At 38.2% G+C, this 13,689-nt stretch overlaps 2 protein-coding genes across 3 annotated transcripts; one reads left to right on the forward strand and one right to left on the reverse strand.

Annotated features, from left to right (window-relative positions):
* Positions 1 to 270: 270 nt before the first annotated feature.
* Positions 271 to 4,681, reverse strand: ccdc173 (coiled-coil domain containing 173). Of its 2 annotated transcripts, none has more exons than XM_004081913.4 (9): positions 4,363 to 4,681; positions 3,126 to 3,325; positions 2,878 to 3,051; positions 2,601 to 2,806; positions 1,779 to 1,938; positions 1,549 to 1,688; positions 1,264 to 1,456; positions 1,029 to 1,193; positions 271 to 940 (listed from the first exon to the last, which is right to left on the reverse strand). In XM_004081913.4, exons 1-9 carry the CDS (start codon positions 4,409 to 4,411, stop codon positions 584 to 586), a joined length of 1,644 nt encoding a protein of 547 aa, XP_004081961.1. In that variant the 5' UTR covers positions 4,412 to 4,681; the 3' UTR covers positions 271 to 583. The 2 variants fall into 2 exon arrangements, with proteins under 2 accessions (XP_004081961.1, XP_023806592.1); XM_023950824.1 differs by having other exon boundaries at positions 4,506 to 4,525.
* A 2,375-nt stretch (positions 4,682 to 7,056) lies between these two features.
* phgdh (phosphoglycerate dehydrogenase) lies at positions 7,057 to 13,093 on the forward strand. The gene is made up of 12 exons (XM_004081745.4): positions 7,057 to 7,419; positions 9,193 to 9,344; positions 9,420 to 9,485; positions 9,575 to 9,629; positions 9,789 to 9,887; positions 9,960 to 10,092; positions 10,571 to 10,719; positions 11,027 to 11,179; positions 11,646 to 11,784; positions 11,999 to 12,126; positions 12,206 to 12,422; positions 12,726 to 13,093. Exons 1-12 carry the CDS (start codon positions 7,132 to 7,134, stop codon positions 12,878 to 12,880), a joined length of 1,734 nt encoding a protein of 577 aa, XP_004081793.2. The 5' UTR covers positions 7,057 to 7,131; the 3' UTR covers positions 12,881 to 13,093.
* The last annotated feature ends 596 nt before the right edge of the window (positions 13,094 to 13,689 follow it).

Genomic DNA, 13,689 nt, shown 5'->3' on the forward strand with positions numbered 1-13,689 from the left:
TAGCTGTATTGTGGATAGATTTAATTTGTCGCTGGTTTACAGATTTAATCTAAATAGGCTTACATTTACAGCTAAACGTTAAGGAAAGTTATTAATTGATATTATTAAATATCTGAATACGCTGCGCTGTGTCTCCATCTCTAGTGAAACAATTATTCAATCTGACACAAAAATACGACTCAAACATTGAGGAATGTAGAGTTAAATCTGAAAATGTTTTCGTCTTTTGCTCAAATCTGACAGGGAGGTGCTGCAGTGACAAATCACAAATGAAATAATCTCATTTTTATTTTTTTAAACTAACTTGACACATCTATGTTTTGGAGTCGACTGAAAACAGAAGAAGCTTCAGATGAACTAAAATGTGATATTTTATAGTGTCAGTGCCCTGATCACTTTCCACTAATGAGTTTAGAGCTAGAACAAATGGCAAACATCTCTGGGGTTAGTATAATAAGGATGGATGAAACGACAGCAGAAAAATGACGTAACCTCAATGCTACTAGCATTTCCTCAGGAGTTGATTCACACACACCAATCCAAGGGAAAAAATAACCCCACTACTCAGTCAAAAAGGTTTTATCTAAGGCCACGTAAATCCAAGTCTCCTCTTTGCTTGATTGATGTCTGCAGCCTCATGTAGCTTCTTGATTTTTTCTGTTTTACGAGTGACGATTCTGGGCATCACCGCCCCAGACACATCCTGAACCAGGCAGGTGGGCTGGACTCCTCTGGAAGCGGGACCGTCCTCAGGTGGGTTTCCTTTCCTTGCAGCCTTGTAAAGTGGAAAAAGCATTTTCTTAGCCTCTGCTGCTGCGTCAATAACCTGCTGTGAATACTCCTGAAAACGCTTTTCCTCCTCTGCCGTGAGTTGCACATTTTTCTCAGCAAACTTGCGCTCTTCTGTCATCACATGCTGATGCCTGCTTTGACTTGCAGCCTGTATTTGAAACAAATATTGTTTTACTCAAAGATAATAAAAACCGGAGACTGGAATGAATGTAAAACGTTATTTGTTTTTCAATTACCATTTGCGCGATGAGGAATTGCTTCAATTTCTCATTTTCTTCTCTTATTTTTTTTGTCTCCTGTTGCTTCATTTCAGCAAATAGTCTGTCAGCTTCCATCTTTTTCATGTGTTCCTCCAGGGAATCCTGCTCAGAGATTCTCTTTCTCATCTCATTTTCTCTACTCTGAAAAGACATTACGCATTACAGCTGTGACAAAGGCAAGCAAAATGCCATGCATGTGAACACAAGTTACTATGAATTCTCTGTGCTCGGTGATCGACTTCAACATCGCAGCTTTCTTCTGCTCCTCCTCTTGTTGAAGTTGTCCTCGTCTTGCGTCCATCTCTTCTGCAGCTTTAGCAGTCCTCTGCTCCTCATGGAGCATTCGTTCCTGCTGTGTGACCACCACTTTGTCCAAAATCCCTTCTCTGTGCTGCTGAGTCTCACTGGAAAATAAAATGGAAAAACCCACAATCACATCACATAAATGATCATTAATTTGAACCTAAAAGACACATACCGCTTAGGAAACTCTTACCGTATTATTTCTCTATCTTTCTCTTTGCGTAACTTTGTCATTTTTTGTTTGGCAGAGAGAAAAAGTTTTCGTTGCTCCTCCTCAATCTCCTGCTTTTGTGCTTCTATTTTCCTCAGATGCTCCCTTTGTTGGAGATCCTCCTAAACACATACCCATGTTTTTATAAATAGATGTGATTTTAAAAAAAAACAGATCCAAATAATTGATAATGTGATCCATCAAAATCTAACCATGTAAGCTTGCTTGATGTTTCTTTTGTGCATCGCCTGTTGTTCTGCAGCAGTTCTTTGCTCCCTCTGCTGAAGTTCAAAAAGACGCTGGATTTCCTCTTGGTCCTTCTGCTTTTCCTTCTGCTCTTGTTGCTCTCGAATCAACTCATTTTCCTTCATTCTAGATAAAAAAATCATACATAAAGCTCACACAAATCCTTCTCCATGGGATCATTTCAGCGTATTGCCTTATAAAGACCCACTCTGAGGAAAATTGTGTTTTTGTGTTCTTAACATGTTCCTGTGGCATTTATCTGATGATGGAGGACAAATATGAAGAAAATTAAGCTCAAAACTGTATTTCTGAGTATTTCGAATTGTTGTGAAGAATTTGTAAAGAGCTCATTTGTGACATACAAAAAGTGCACAGACCACAAGCTCCATGCTCTAAGTTTAAAGCAACGGGGAAGGGAAAGGGGGCAGGGTTACAACAGTCCTGCCCTCAACTCAGAGGCAAATTCTAATGAACTACTGCTGCCCTAAAGAAACTATGTTGATTTTTGTTTATGTTAGGTTTCTTTAAGAGTTTTCCCTTACCGAGAAGGAGGTTCTAAGGGCAGGGATGCCTAGTTTAGCTTAGTCTGTTTAGTTTATTTTAGCAATCAGCTATTGTATTTTATAAAGGATTTTGTTTTATGCAATTATTGGTGTGAAGCCCGATGAGACAACTGTGTTGTAATATTAATACCCACTGGGACCGTTTATAAAATATCCCAAAATATGATCAGAGTGGGTATTCTAACTGCCCTATAAAGGACTGATCAGAAATCACAGAAGCCTCACTGGTTTTTCAGGTCTTCAGCAAAAGCCATCCTTTCACGCCTCTTTTTCAGTGTCTTCTCCTCCTGCTGCTTCATGGCCTCATCCTCTCTGGTCATGATCTTCTCCAGAATCTCTTTTTCCCACCTTTCAGTGGCACTTTTTGTTTGTTGTTTCAGTTCCATTTGAGCCTCTCTCTCCTTTAGCACCTCTGTGAGCAGCAGAGCTCTCTGCAAAGTTGGCAATAGCTGCTTAGAATCAAGATTTAAGGAAGACATTAACAAACCAAGTATATACTCACGTGTAATCCTTTGACCCTGTCAGTTTGATGATAAAGCTGAAGCTCTGCCTTTTGAACAGCCTCTTTCCTCTTTTCTTCCCTATAGTTGGCTTCCTCTAAATCCATCTGTTTTCTTTTTTCCTCCTCTATCTGCTCTCGCACCTTTTTTGCCTCCAACTTCTTTTTCCGTTGACCCTGAGACAAATGCACACACAGTTTACTTTCAGGTCTCTCATAACATGACTTTATAAAGGCAAACCAGTACTCACAGCAACCGTGTTGGACCACTTTGTCACCACCTCTTGAGAGTGGAGGTGCAGAGCCTCTCTTTGTTTAGCTGCCTCTCTCAGGCGCTCGCGGTCTTTATCGACACCAATTGTTTCATCTGTAATTCTGAGCCAGTCGGCTCTCCCTAAGACAGGGACTTTTCTGAAATCTGGAGGCTGGATGTTGCCCTCTTCTGCTGATCCTTCAAAGAAAAGAATTTTTATCACAACAACACATCTTAAAACCTTCATAATAAATGGAATCTCTGTAGCAGGCATCTAAATTTAAATCCTTTGTTTTGGACACACAGTGGGATTTAACAGCCATGTTTATAACATAGCTCAACTAATCATGTAAACACAACATATTCTGATGCCCTCCATCAGGGTTAGGTGGGTAATTAACCCACCTTAAAGTCACCCCGGTGTTTTAAATTCTTCTTGGTTGTATAATTTTAGAAATTTACTTATTTAATTTGCATAAAAACAAAAATAAGTAGCATAGATTCTAGCAAAACGTTGTCACTTCATGTTCACAAGGTTAAATAGAAACATGATAATGGATTTAAATACAATTTTTTTGGGCAGTAATAACTGTCAAAACAAGATCAAATGTGATCTAAACAGCACAGAAGGCTAACAACTGTTGTTTGCTATGATGTGGGCAATTACTCGATTCTGATTGGCTGCAGGGTGTCCATTAAAAAGTAATCATGGAAACCTAAAAAAGAAGTTCCGGTCAATAAGTCTGGATGTTCCTCGTGCCACTGAGTAAATGAAACAACGAAAAAATTAGTCAGGATATTGGTTGACATACGTTATTTCCCAATTTATCAACGGCAACACAGTAGAAAAGACCTCTGCCCTTCAAATTGCACTATGGACATGCCAGTATCTTTTAAATATTACGGTAAACGGCAATTACATTTAAAAAGTTCGTTCTTTCTGTTTTGCTTTTTTTATAGACTGAATACGTGTTTATAAATATTTTTTTTATTAGTAAAAAAAATCAGAGATAAGGGTGGATTTTTTGTAAAGATGTGCTGAAACAATACTACTTGTGGACTTTGTTATTTGACGAAAACTTTTGCTACACCTCTGCGTCATCCATTAATTCTGATAATGAACATTATGCATCATCCCTTGAATATGATATACGTAAGGTATCTTATATATTATCTTATTTAGTATCTGTAAAAACGTTATCAAAAAAGCCTTAAATATGTTTGCTAGCACTCACCATCTTTAGTAAAGCCTCTTCCACGGCCGCACTTAACCGACGACGTCATTTTTTATCTAAGATTATTTCTGTGGGTTCTAGCATAACACTAGATAATAGTTATTAAAACATATTCAGTTTACAGTTAAACGGAGAACACTTACGAGCTCAGGGAGAGAAAGTTGGTTATCTTTTTTTTTTTTTTTTTTTTTGCTAACTGACCCAGCCTCCCCTCTGAAAACCAATCAGCAAACCCCATCGAACTTCAACAGCCAATCAGCGTTTTCCTGCGGCGACTCTAGCAACAGGTCTGTTGTGTTGTATCTAGGCAACGGGAGAACCAATCACAAACTCTTCCTTGTTCATTAACAAGCGAATTGAGAACGAAAATGACACTCTCTCAGCTTTAATTTAGTTACAAATTCTAAAAAAGTCAACGTAAAAGAAAGCGCGTGACGTCACATCTTCAGAGTCAGCGCGCCATTGGTGTGTTGCTAGTTAATATGTCTAACTGGAGCAGTCACGCAGACCACACGTGATGTAGTAGACAGATTCAGAGAGTTTTGCAGGGTGACCTGTCCTCCACCTCTCACCTGATAACAGCTGTGAGCCCCAAATGCCTTCCAAGAATGAAGCAACAGTAGATACTGATGATGATAATACTGGATAATACTGACATTATCATGAAAGTAACATTTTCTAATCACAATTGTTTTATTTTAGGTCTACTGATGTTCCTTTAGTGTGTCTGGCACATGCATTTTGTAAAGTTTATTTGCACATATTTGTCATGTTAACTTTTTAACATTACATCTAGAAAGTCTATTTTTACCCACTGTTCTCAGAATGGAAGACCATGTGAGTTTAAATGCTATTTTCACTTCCCTTAGCACAAACCCCTGCTAGCCTCTGTGAAAAAGTATGTGTTTAAAGATAAATGAGCATTTGAATTTAGAAAGCTATCATTTTATTTAAATGTGATTTATCACATATTTCATTTTAAACTGAACAGGAGTCTATTTACTTAGGTTAGAAAAACAAGGGTAGTCCAGCCTTTGACTCGTTCTTTTTATTTATTTATTTATTTTGGCTGAAAATTAAACCTGACTTCAATTCTATTTCAATAGACTACAATTTTATTTAATCTCAGTCACATCATAATAACAATAAACTTTAACACAGCACACATTTTCCTATCATAAATTAAGCCAATAGTAACTATGAAAATACTTGTGTCATTTCTTAAAGTTGTTTTTAAAATAAAGTAAATAATGCAATCCATAATAAATGTTTGACTGAAAAAAAAAGAGAAAAAAATGTAAATTGGTCATAAACTTTATAAATTCAAAAAAAATCCCTGTATTAATATTGATGTGGTTAGACATATGCTGAATGACCTATAGGCCAACATTAGATTACACAGCCTGTCATATGCTGTTTAATGAGTCAGGAGATCAACAGTGTCTTAAATCTAGCGTCACATGATCTGATTTTCTGGACAAATTGAAGAAGTATACTTTTTAATTTGGTTTCTCTCTTCGTTCTGGCGTTACACAGTAACAAATCTTTGACTATCATTTGAAATGCTACATGCTTAAACCACATGATTAAAGGTACAGTGACTAAATAAGATATGTATCCCTCATTAAATATTGTAAAAGAGGAAAATAGAAAACGAGGCGCTAAGTTTTGTCTCAATTTTTTGCCCTTTCTGGAGATTTGTACTTGCACTTTCAGTTTATGGTCCCTTTTAAGATACAAATTCCTTGTTGAAACTTTGTTCTCAAATTGAAAAAAGAAAGATAGAATACTTTCTGCAAAAAAGATAATTTGGACTTTTATCGATTCTGTAGATTTTTGGCTTTATAGTTCTTATTTTTGTCAACACTTTAAAAAGTTACTTGTGGCATATACAGTGTATATATCAAAGCAAAAGAAAGCAAAAAACAAAACAAACAACTGAAATCTATGCAGAAATATATCAAATATGGGATAATTAGTCATAAAATTGATTGGAAAATGTGCATACATCCACATAAAAAAATTTTTTTATTACTCTTAATCATTAGCTCTTTTGCATCACACAAAGAAACAATTAGGTTTGACCAAAGTAGTTGAATTGATTGCGTGAAAGGGAATGGGAGGGGGCAAACTTATATAACCCCTGGCTTTTGCATTACTAACTAAATAATTATCATAAGCAACTATTGCTATTGAGTTTTTTGTTTTTCCAATTTCAATTTTACACATTTATTTCCTTTTAGATTTTTTTCAAACAATTTAAGATTTTTTTATGATTATCTATAACATTTTTAAAACAATATTGTTTTTTTTTTCTACCTGTTTCACCATTATGTCGTTATTCTGGCACCTTTGGAAGTTGTAGCATCCTCTGCTATTTAGACCAGATTTTCTTTGTTTGTTTTTGTTTTTTCCCCATCTTCTTCAGTTAATTCAGCACCAATAAAGTTATTTATTCAATATTAGTGCTTACATTATAGAATCTCTCCAGCAATTAGCAGTACACACAGTTTTCACTCCTTTATCCATTGTATTTCCTACATTTTTTTGCCCTTTTTTAAATTAAAAGCCACTTGGGTTACAACTATTGCGCTAGTTCATGAGTTCCTACATAAAACTATAACCATCGCAGCTGTTTTGGTTCTTCATTTTGCAAAAAGAGGTGCTTTTTTTCAGTGGGTTTTCTGCTGGCAGAGCTCTAAAGAGTGACTCTTCGAATTCATCTCCAGTCACGCCTGAACGGGTGATGTGCGGGAGGCGGGACCACGCATGCTTTCAGCTTGGAGAAAGCCGTTTCAAAAGACTAGGGGTTTTGGGGGAGGAACTCTGAAGAGGACCCATCATCATCATCATCATCAGTTCACCAACTCTCCTAACCGGCTGCCCCGCATCCGCAACCCCACAGAGAAAAATCCCAAGATGGCCCCGACCTCCATCAAATCCGTGCTAATCAGTGAAAGTGTCGATCCCCGCTGCAGGGCGATCCTGGAGGAAAACGGCATCCTAGTGACGGAGAAGCAGAACATGAAGAAAGAGGAATTGATTGCAGAGATTGGGGTAAGAGCGGGTCTTTTGTTGTGGAGGCTCCGAGGGCATCGGGGCACTTTTCTCTCACGCACCGTATTCCTGCGCGTACGTCCTTTATCTCGATAACGTGCTTTAATGGATGCATGTAGAGACATGCTTGCTGGATTTTGCACGTGGAGTCCGATTACCCAGATGATCTCAGCTCAGTTCCGCCCTATAGGAGAGCGGGAGGCTGATGCAACTCATCTTTGACTTTTCTTTAGACGCATTCCTCTGCGCACCCCCGTCGAACCAGCTGTGTCCTTGAACTGTAAAATTTATCAGATTACATCCAATCTAATAAAAGAAAAGAAAAGTTGCTGAACTTTTTTTCAATTATTTTTTTATTTGCTCCATCTGAATGACTGTTGTTATTGGAGCTGATTCCCAGGGCCGGATTCGTCATGATTTGAGTCCTTGGGCCAAATTGAAGTCATGGGCACCATTTATAAGATTTCAGTTTAAAATGTAGGTAGAAGACTATAAAGCTGTAAATTTATTGAACATCTATAGTTAAAGATCCACTCTGATGTAAATCGTGTTTTTGGCATTTTAACATGTTCTTGCTGCATTTTCTCATGATGGAGGACAAACTTTGAGAAATTTAAGCCTAAAATAGCATTTTCTGAGTCTTTCTTTATTCAAATAATTGTGAATCAGGCAATCGCGAAAAAGATTTGCGATGCAGACGCTACCAAGGCAAGCCACAAGCCCCCTGTTCCGATCTATTCTAATGCATCCACTTGCAGACAAAGAGATCCATGAACGTCTTTGTTTTCCTGGTCTGAGCTGGCATCTGGCTCAAAACTGTACAGCTGGATAGCTCCAATATTGCTAGCTAATTTTTTGCACCAGTAATTTTTTGTTGAGGGTGGGAGGGGCTGTAAACTAGTGGGAAAGCATGTAAACAGATTGGAAGGGGGCCGGCTTACTCCCAAGCCAACAGTCCCGCCCACAGCTCAGAAGCAAATTTCTAATGAACTACTACAGCTCTGCAGAAAGTATGTCCTAGAAAATGTCACAGGTTTTTTGATTTTCTGATCGGAGAGGGACTTTGAAGGAAAAAGTTCTTCAATCACAAGTTACTGTAGAGCATTACAGCAAAGATAGCTTACTCGTTCATGTTTTATGCACACATAATATTCTGTCTGTTGCTAATTTGTAGTGTGCTACTTTTCATGTGTTGTGCTAATGCTCCTAAACCACAAAATACAGTGGTAACACAAATGCACAAGTAACTTTTTTTTCTTCCTTTTAAAAAAAATGCAATATAAAGGATCAATAAGTTGAAGTTCTGATTGCAAGAATTATATTTTTAGTGGTTAATCAAAAAATAACAGAGCTAAATTTTTAAAAGACCTCCTCTGATCATCTTTTAAGCTATTTTAATAGTGATCCCACCTTGCATATTTCGACGTCACAAATAAGCCCCTTTTAAGCAGCATCTGCTCCAAATTCACAGTGATTTGAATAAAGAAATACTCAGAAATGCAGTTTTACGCTGAATTATCTTTATACATGTCCTCCATCATCAGAAAAATGCCACAAGAACATGTTAAAAACACCAAAAACACCATTTTCATTATAGTCGGCTAATCAGAAGTTAGTCCTAGGCACAAAATAAATTATAAACAGTTTTTGTTATGGTCATGTTGTTGAACAGCATTCAGGATTTAAGTGGATTTCATAATAAAGTGGGGTAAAATTTTTATACATCACAGCTGTTTTGTTCATCTGCCTTTTGATCACTTCTTTACATTTTAGCTCTATGATGGCCTTGTGGTCAGATCTGCAACAAAAGTAACAGCTGACATCATCAGTGCCGCTCATAATCTCAAGATCATCGGGAGAGCTGGGACCGGTGTGGATAATGTGGACGTAAATGCTGCTACCCATAAGGGCATCATTGTCATGAAGTGAGTCCCCAGTTTTAAATACTGATTCTGGTCACCGTGAAGGGCCCAGTGTAACTTTCCACTGTTTTTTCCCAGCACACCAAGCGGTAACACAATTAGTGCCGCTGAGCTGACATGTGCACTGCTGATGAGCCTTTCAAGGTACAAACTGTACCTTTCTTCTACCATCGGTAAGCAGACCTGCTATTAGCAAGGGGATTGTTAATCAGAATTTTTTTGTTTAATTTTAGGAATGTGCCTCAAGCTGTAATGTCAATGAAAGAAGGGAACTGGGACCGTAAAAAGGTAAACAGAGGCTTTCCATCTAGCCCTTCGTTTGCTTCGGCTCATAAAGCAATTGCTGTTGCATGGATGGTTCCACTGTTCATCCGCTGGTTAATAATCACATCTGACACTTGGGTTCTCATTGTTTGGATTTTGGGTGCTTTATTCCCTTCACTGCAGTTCATGGGTTCAGAGCTGTATGGCAAAGTTCTAGGAATAGTTGGACTTGGAAGAATCGGGAAGGAAGTTGCCACGAGAATGCAAGCCTTTGGCATGAAGGTGGGTTGTAGAAATACAACACGCTGAGACTTGTGAGTAATATTAAGATGAACAGGTTTTTTCTCTTTTCAGACTGTTGGTTATGATCCTATTACTCCACTGGAGGTGTCAGCTAGCTGGGGGGTGGAGCAGATGTCGCTGGAGCAGCTATGGCCTCTGTGTGACTACATTACTGTCCACACTCCCCTCATGCCCTCCACTGTTGGTGAGCGCTGTTCTTCTCAGGGAATAGATGCTGGTGGGGATGTATCTGTGGTTGTGACCAAATTCCTTCACTACTCACTACATAGTGCACTATAAAGTGCGTTTGCCATTTTGTTGGGCTGTCCGACTCCAAAACACAGAAATGCTCTAGAAATTTCTCTAAAAAAACAGTGTTCATTGATGCTCACTAGATTGGTAAAAAATATACTACAATGCATTGCGTTTGAACAATTTTTGTGGAAAAAAATGTATTTTCATTTTCTTTTATAAATCATCCAAATTGTCATCATTAGAACAGAGTGGATTCATAAACAGACTGTTTGTACTTATTAGGTTTTTACTTTGTGAAATCAGCGACGTCATACATTCTATTAAAAAATGAACACGGTGTCTTTTAAAATCAAGGGCACTGGATTGACACTGTATAGTTTTTTAGTAGTTTGTACAAAGCCTGGGATTTACTCTGGCTTTTTTCCAAGGTCTCCTCAATGACAACACATTTGCTAAGTGCAAGAAAGGAGTGAAGGTTGTGAACTGTGCGAGAGGGGGCATCATTGATGAGGCTGCTCTTCTCAGAGCTTTGGAGTCTGGACAGTGTGGAGGAGCAGGGCTCGATGTCTTCAATGAGGTAATATTTTAACACCCACTAATGAAAATGGTGTTTTTGGTGCTTTTAACATGTTCTTTTACTGATGATGGAGGACATGTATCAAGAAAATTAAGCTAAAAATTGCATTTCAGAGTATTCAAATCACTGTAACATTTGAGATTTTGACTTTTACACTCTTTTATAGGGAATTTATCAATTAAGCAAGATATTTAACTCAAAAGTCAAAGTCATAACATTTGTCCTTTATGTAACCCAGACGACTTCAGAAAAACTGCTTTGTTTTTGTACATCAGCAATACTAATGAACAAAACCTATCTTTTACAGGAGCCACCTAAGAACCGTTCTCTGGTGGACCATCCCAATGTCATCAGCTGTCCGCACTTGGGCGCCAGTACGAAGGAGGCTCAGGCTCGCTGTGGGGAGGACATAGCCCAGCAAATTGTGGACATGGTGAAAGGCAAGAACTTGGTTGGAGCAGTAAGTCCTCCCAGATGTCTTCAAGTTTAAATGAACTTTAGAAAAACAAACTTTGTTTTTGAGCATGTTCACAGCAGAATCAAGTTTGTTTCCTCAGAGTCTCTATGTTAGGGCTCTTAATTTTGACTAAAGGACAGGGTCCACCCCCTCTTTACCTCTTGTGCATTTATTATTGATAAAATTCAGAAATTTATATTCCACTATCAAGTTTCAACTTGCACGAATTTAAGGAATTGTGTAAGTTGGAGTTCTGTCAGGAGCCTTCACACTCATATCGTGTTTGTGTCAAAATGTACCCCTTTTTCAAGTCTGAAAACGGGTACATTTTGACCCAAACACAGCATAAGGGTTAAAAAGCCATAATGTTAATAAAAAAGTCTTTCCATCAAATTACATTCAAATATGATTGAACTGCAGCTGATCAGCGATTTGCAATTGACGCCATTGCTTCTGTGTTATGGTGAAGGTCAATGCTCAAGTTTTGGCTGGCACGTTCTCCCAGGAGTCCCACCTGCTCATCAAACTGGGAGAATCTCTGGGAGCATTGCTTCAGTCCTGCAGTGCCGCCAAGAAGCCGTTGAGTCGAGTTCAGATCACATCTCAAGGTGAAACTGCTTCGCTAACTTGTTTTGTGTTGGGAAACTATATACTTGTAGTTGGAAAACTTTGTTCTTTCTTGTGTCTTATTACTTGGAGACAACATAAAATTGGATTCAGTCCAGAATTTGTCTTTTTTCAAGTAAATAGATCATTTTACTTTGAAATCTTACACTGACTTTTTCAAAAAAAAAAGTGATTGAGATGTTTTGTACAACTCAGGCGAGTGCATGAAGTCCTGCACTGGTTACATGAAGTCAGCTGTGTTGGTCGGCCTGCTCAGCCAGGACTGTGAATGTCGCCCAAACCTCATCAATGTCCTCAGCCTGTCCAAGCAGAAAGAAATTGAGGTACATTTAACGCAATGTGACAATCACAGACCAATTTTTCTTTGATTTGAGTCTTTCTATGTGTGTACTGCCTCTTCAGGTGAGTCAGACCCACGGTGCATCTGAAGGTGACGGTGTGTGTAAGGTGGAACTAGTTGCCGGCGGCTGCAGCTATAGAGTCAGCGGATCAGTTCAAGGAGGGGTCCCTGTCCTGCTGGAGCTGAACGGTAGCGTGTTCCGGCAACCCATCGCTCTCTGTGGAAATCTGCTGTTCTTCAGGGCTTCTGGTGGTCCTCAACTGCTGTCTTCAATGGCTGGTACGAACACAAACCCTGCAAAACTTAGAGTAAAAGCATAAGATGTTTGCTTATAAAGAGTTTCTTTGTCTCTTCTTTCTTTATAACTGTAAAACTGTAGTCGAAGCAGGTTAAAACCTCAATTTCTATGCAAAAATCTTCTGATTCTTCACTTTTGAGATGAAATCACACTAAACATCATGTTAGCACATTTATACATAATAATACACTGTCGTCCTCACAAACGTTAACCTATGATACATCAACTCAAATGTGTTTGGTTTTTTTAATTCACCTTGAAGTATTCTTTTATACGTTCTTTAGGAGTGTTGGCAGCAAACGGAGTGGAGATTCAGAGTTTCAGCGCTCCCACCGCCCACCCTGAGGATCCATGGCACTGCGTGGGGGTGTCTTCCCTCCTGCCAGATCTGAGTGTCTTGAAGCCTTCGGTAAAGGACGCAGCACAGCTTCAGATTTAAATGGAAACAGCACTTAACCACTCCGGAAACTAATTCCATCACAACGTTAACCTTGCAATGAGGTTTTAACATAAATAATCTGCCTTGACTTTTGTGTTTACAGCTAACAAATTGTTTAGAAGTTGCATAATTAACAGATAAAACTTTTTGTTTTTATGTATTTTTGCGATTTGGTCTTCTTTTGAGATTCTCAAATAAAAATATTACAAAATATTTGTCCTCGGTTATAGTTATTGACTCATGAGATATAATAGAAACTTGAGAAAACTCTTTAAAATTAAATAGAGCAATTAAAGCAAATTTGAAGTGAAATCTTCTGTCACGTAGGCTGGTTTTAAGGAAGTGTGTGTGGTAAAGCACAAATACACTGTCCAATATGTAATCCCTGCAATAAGTTATGTCTAACATCAAACTGGTGCACTTTATTGCTGCATCTGCTGTACTTAGGCACATGTTTTTTCCTCAAGAGGAAGAACTTTGTTTAGTCCGGATGTCACAAATAAAAACTGATCACTTCTTTCATATTTCTCTTCCAAAACCATTAACTTGGCTTCTATTAAAGCTTTAGAATGAAAAATTTTAGTAGGGTTATAACAAATAATTGATGAATTTATTTATATTCCATATGATCCAACCAGATTTATCTGTCTGAGGCAAGTTGGTAATCACAGATCGACCTATACCATAATAAAATTATTTCAAAATGAAACATGTCAAAAATAACCAATGTTGGCATGGTCGGTTTATTTTACTGTATGGTAAAAACGGTAAAAACGATCAAGTGCATCACAGCAGATGACATGTGGTGA

The sequence above is a fragment of the Oryzias latipes genome, chromosome 21 (assembly GCF_002234675.1).
Source record: "Oryzias latipes chromosome 21, ASM223467v1".
NCBI classification, from domain to species: domain Eukaryota; kingdom Metazoa; phylum Chordata; class Actinopteri; order Beloniformes; family Adrianichthyidae; genus Oryzias; species Oryzias latipes.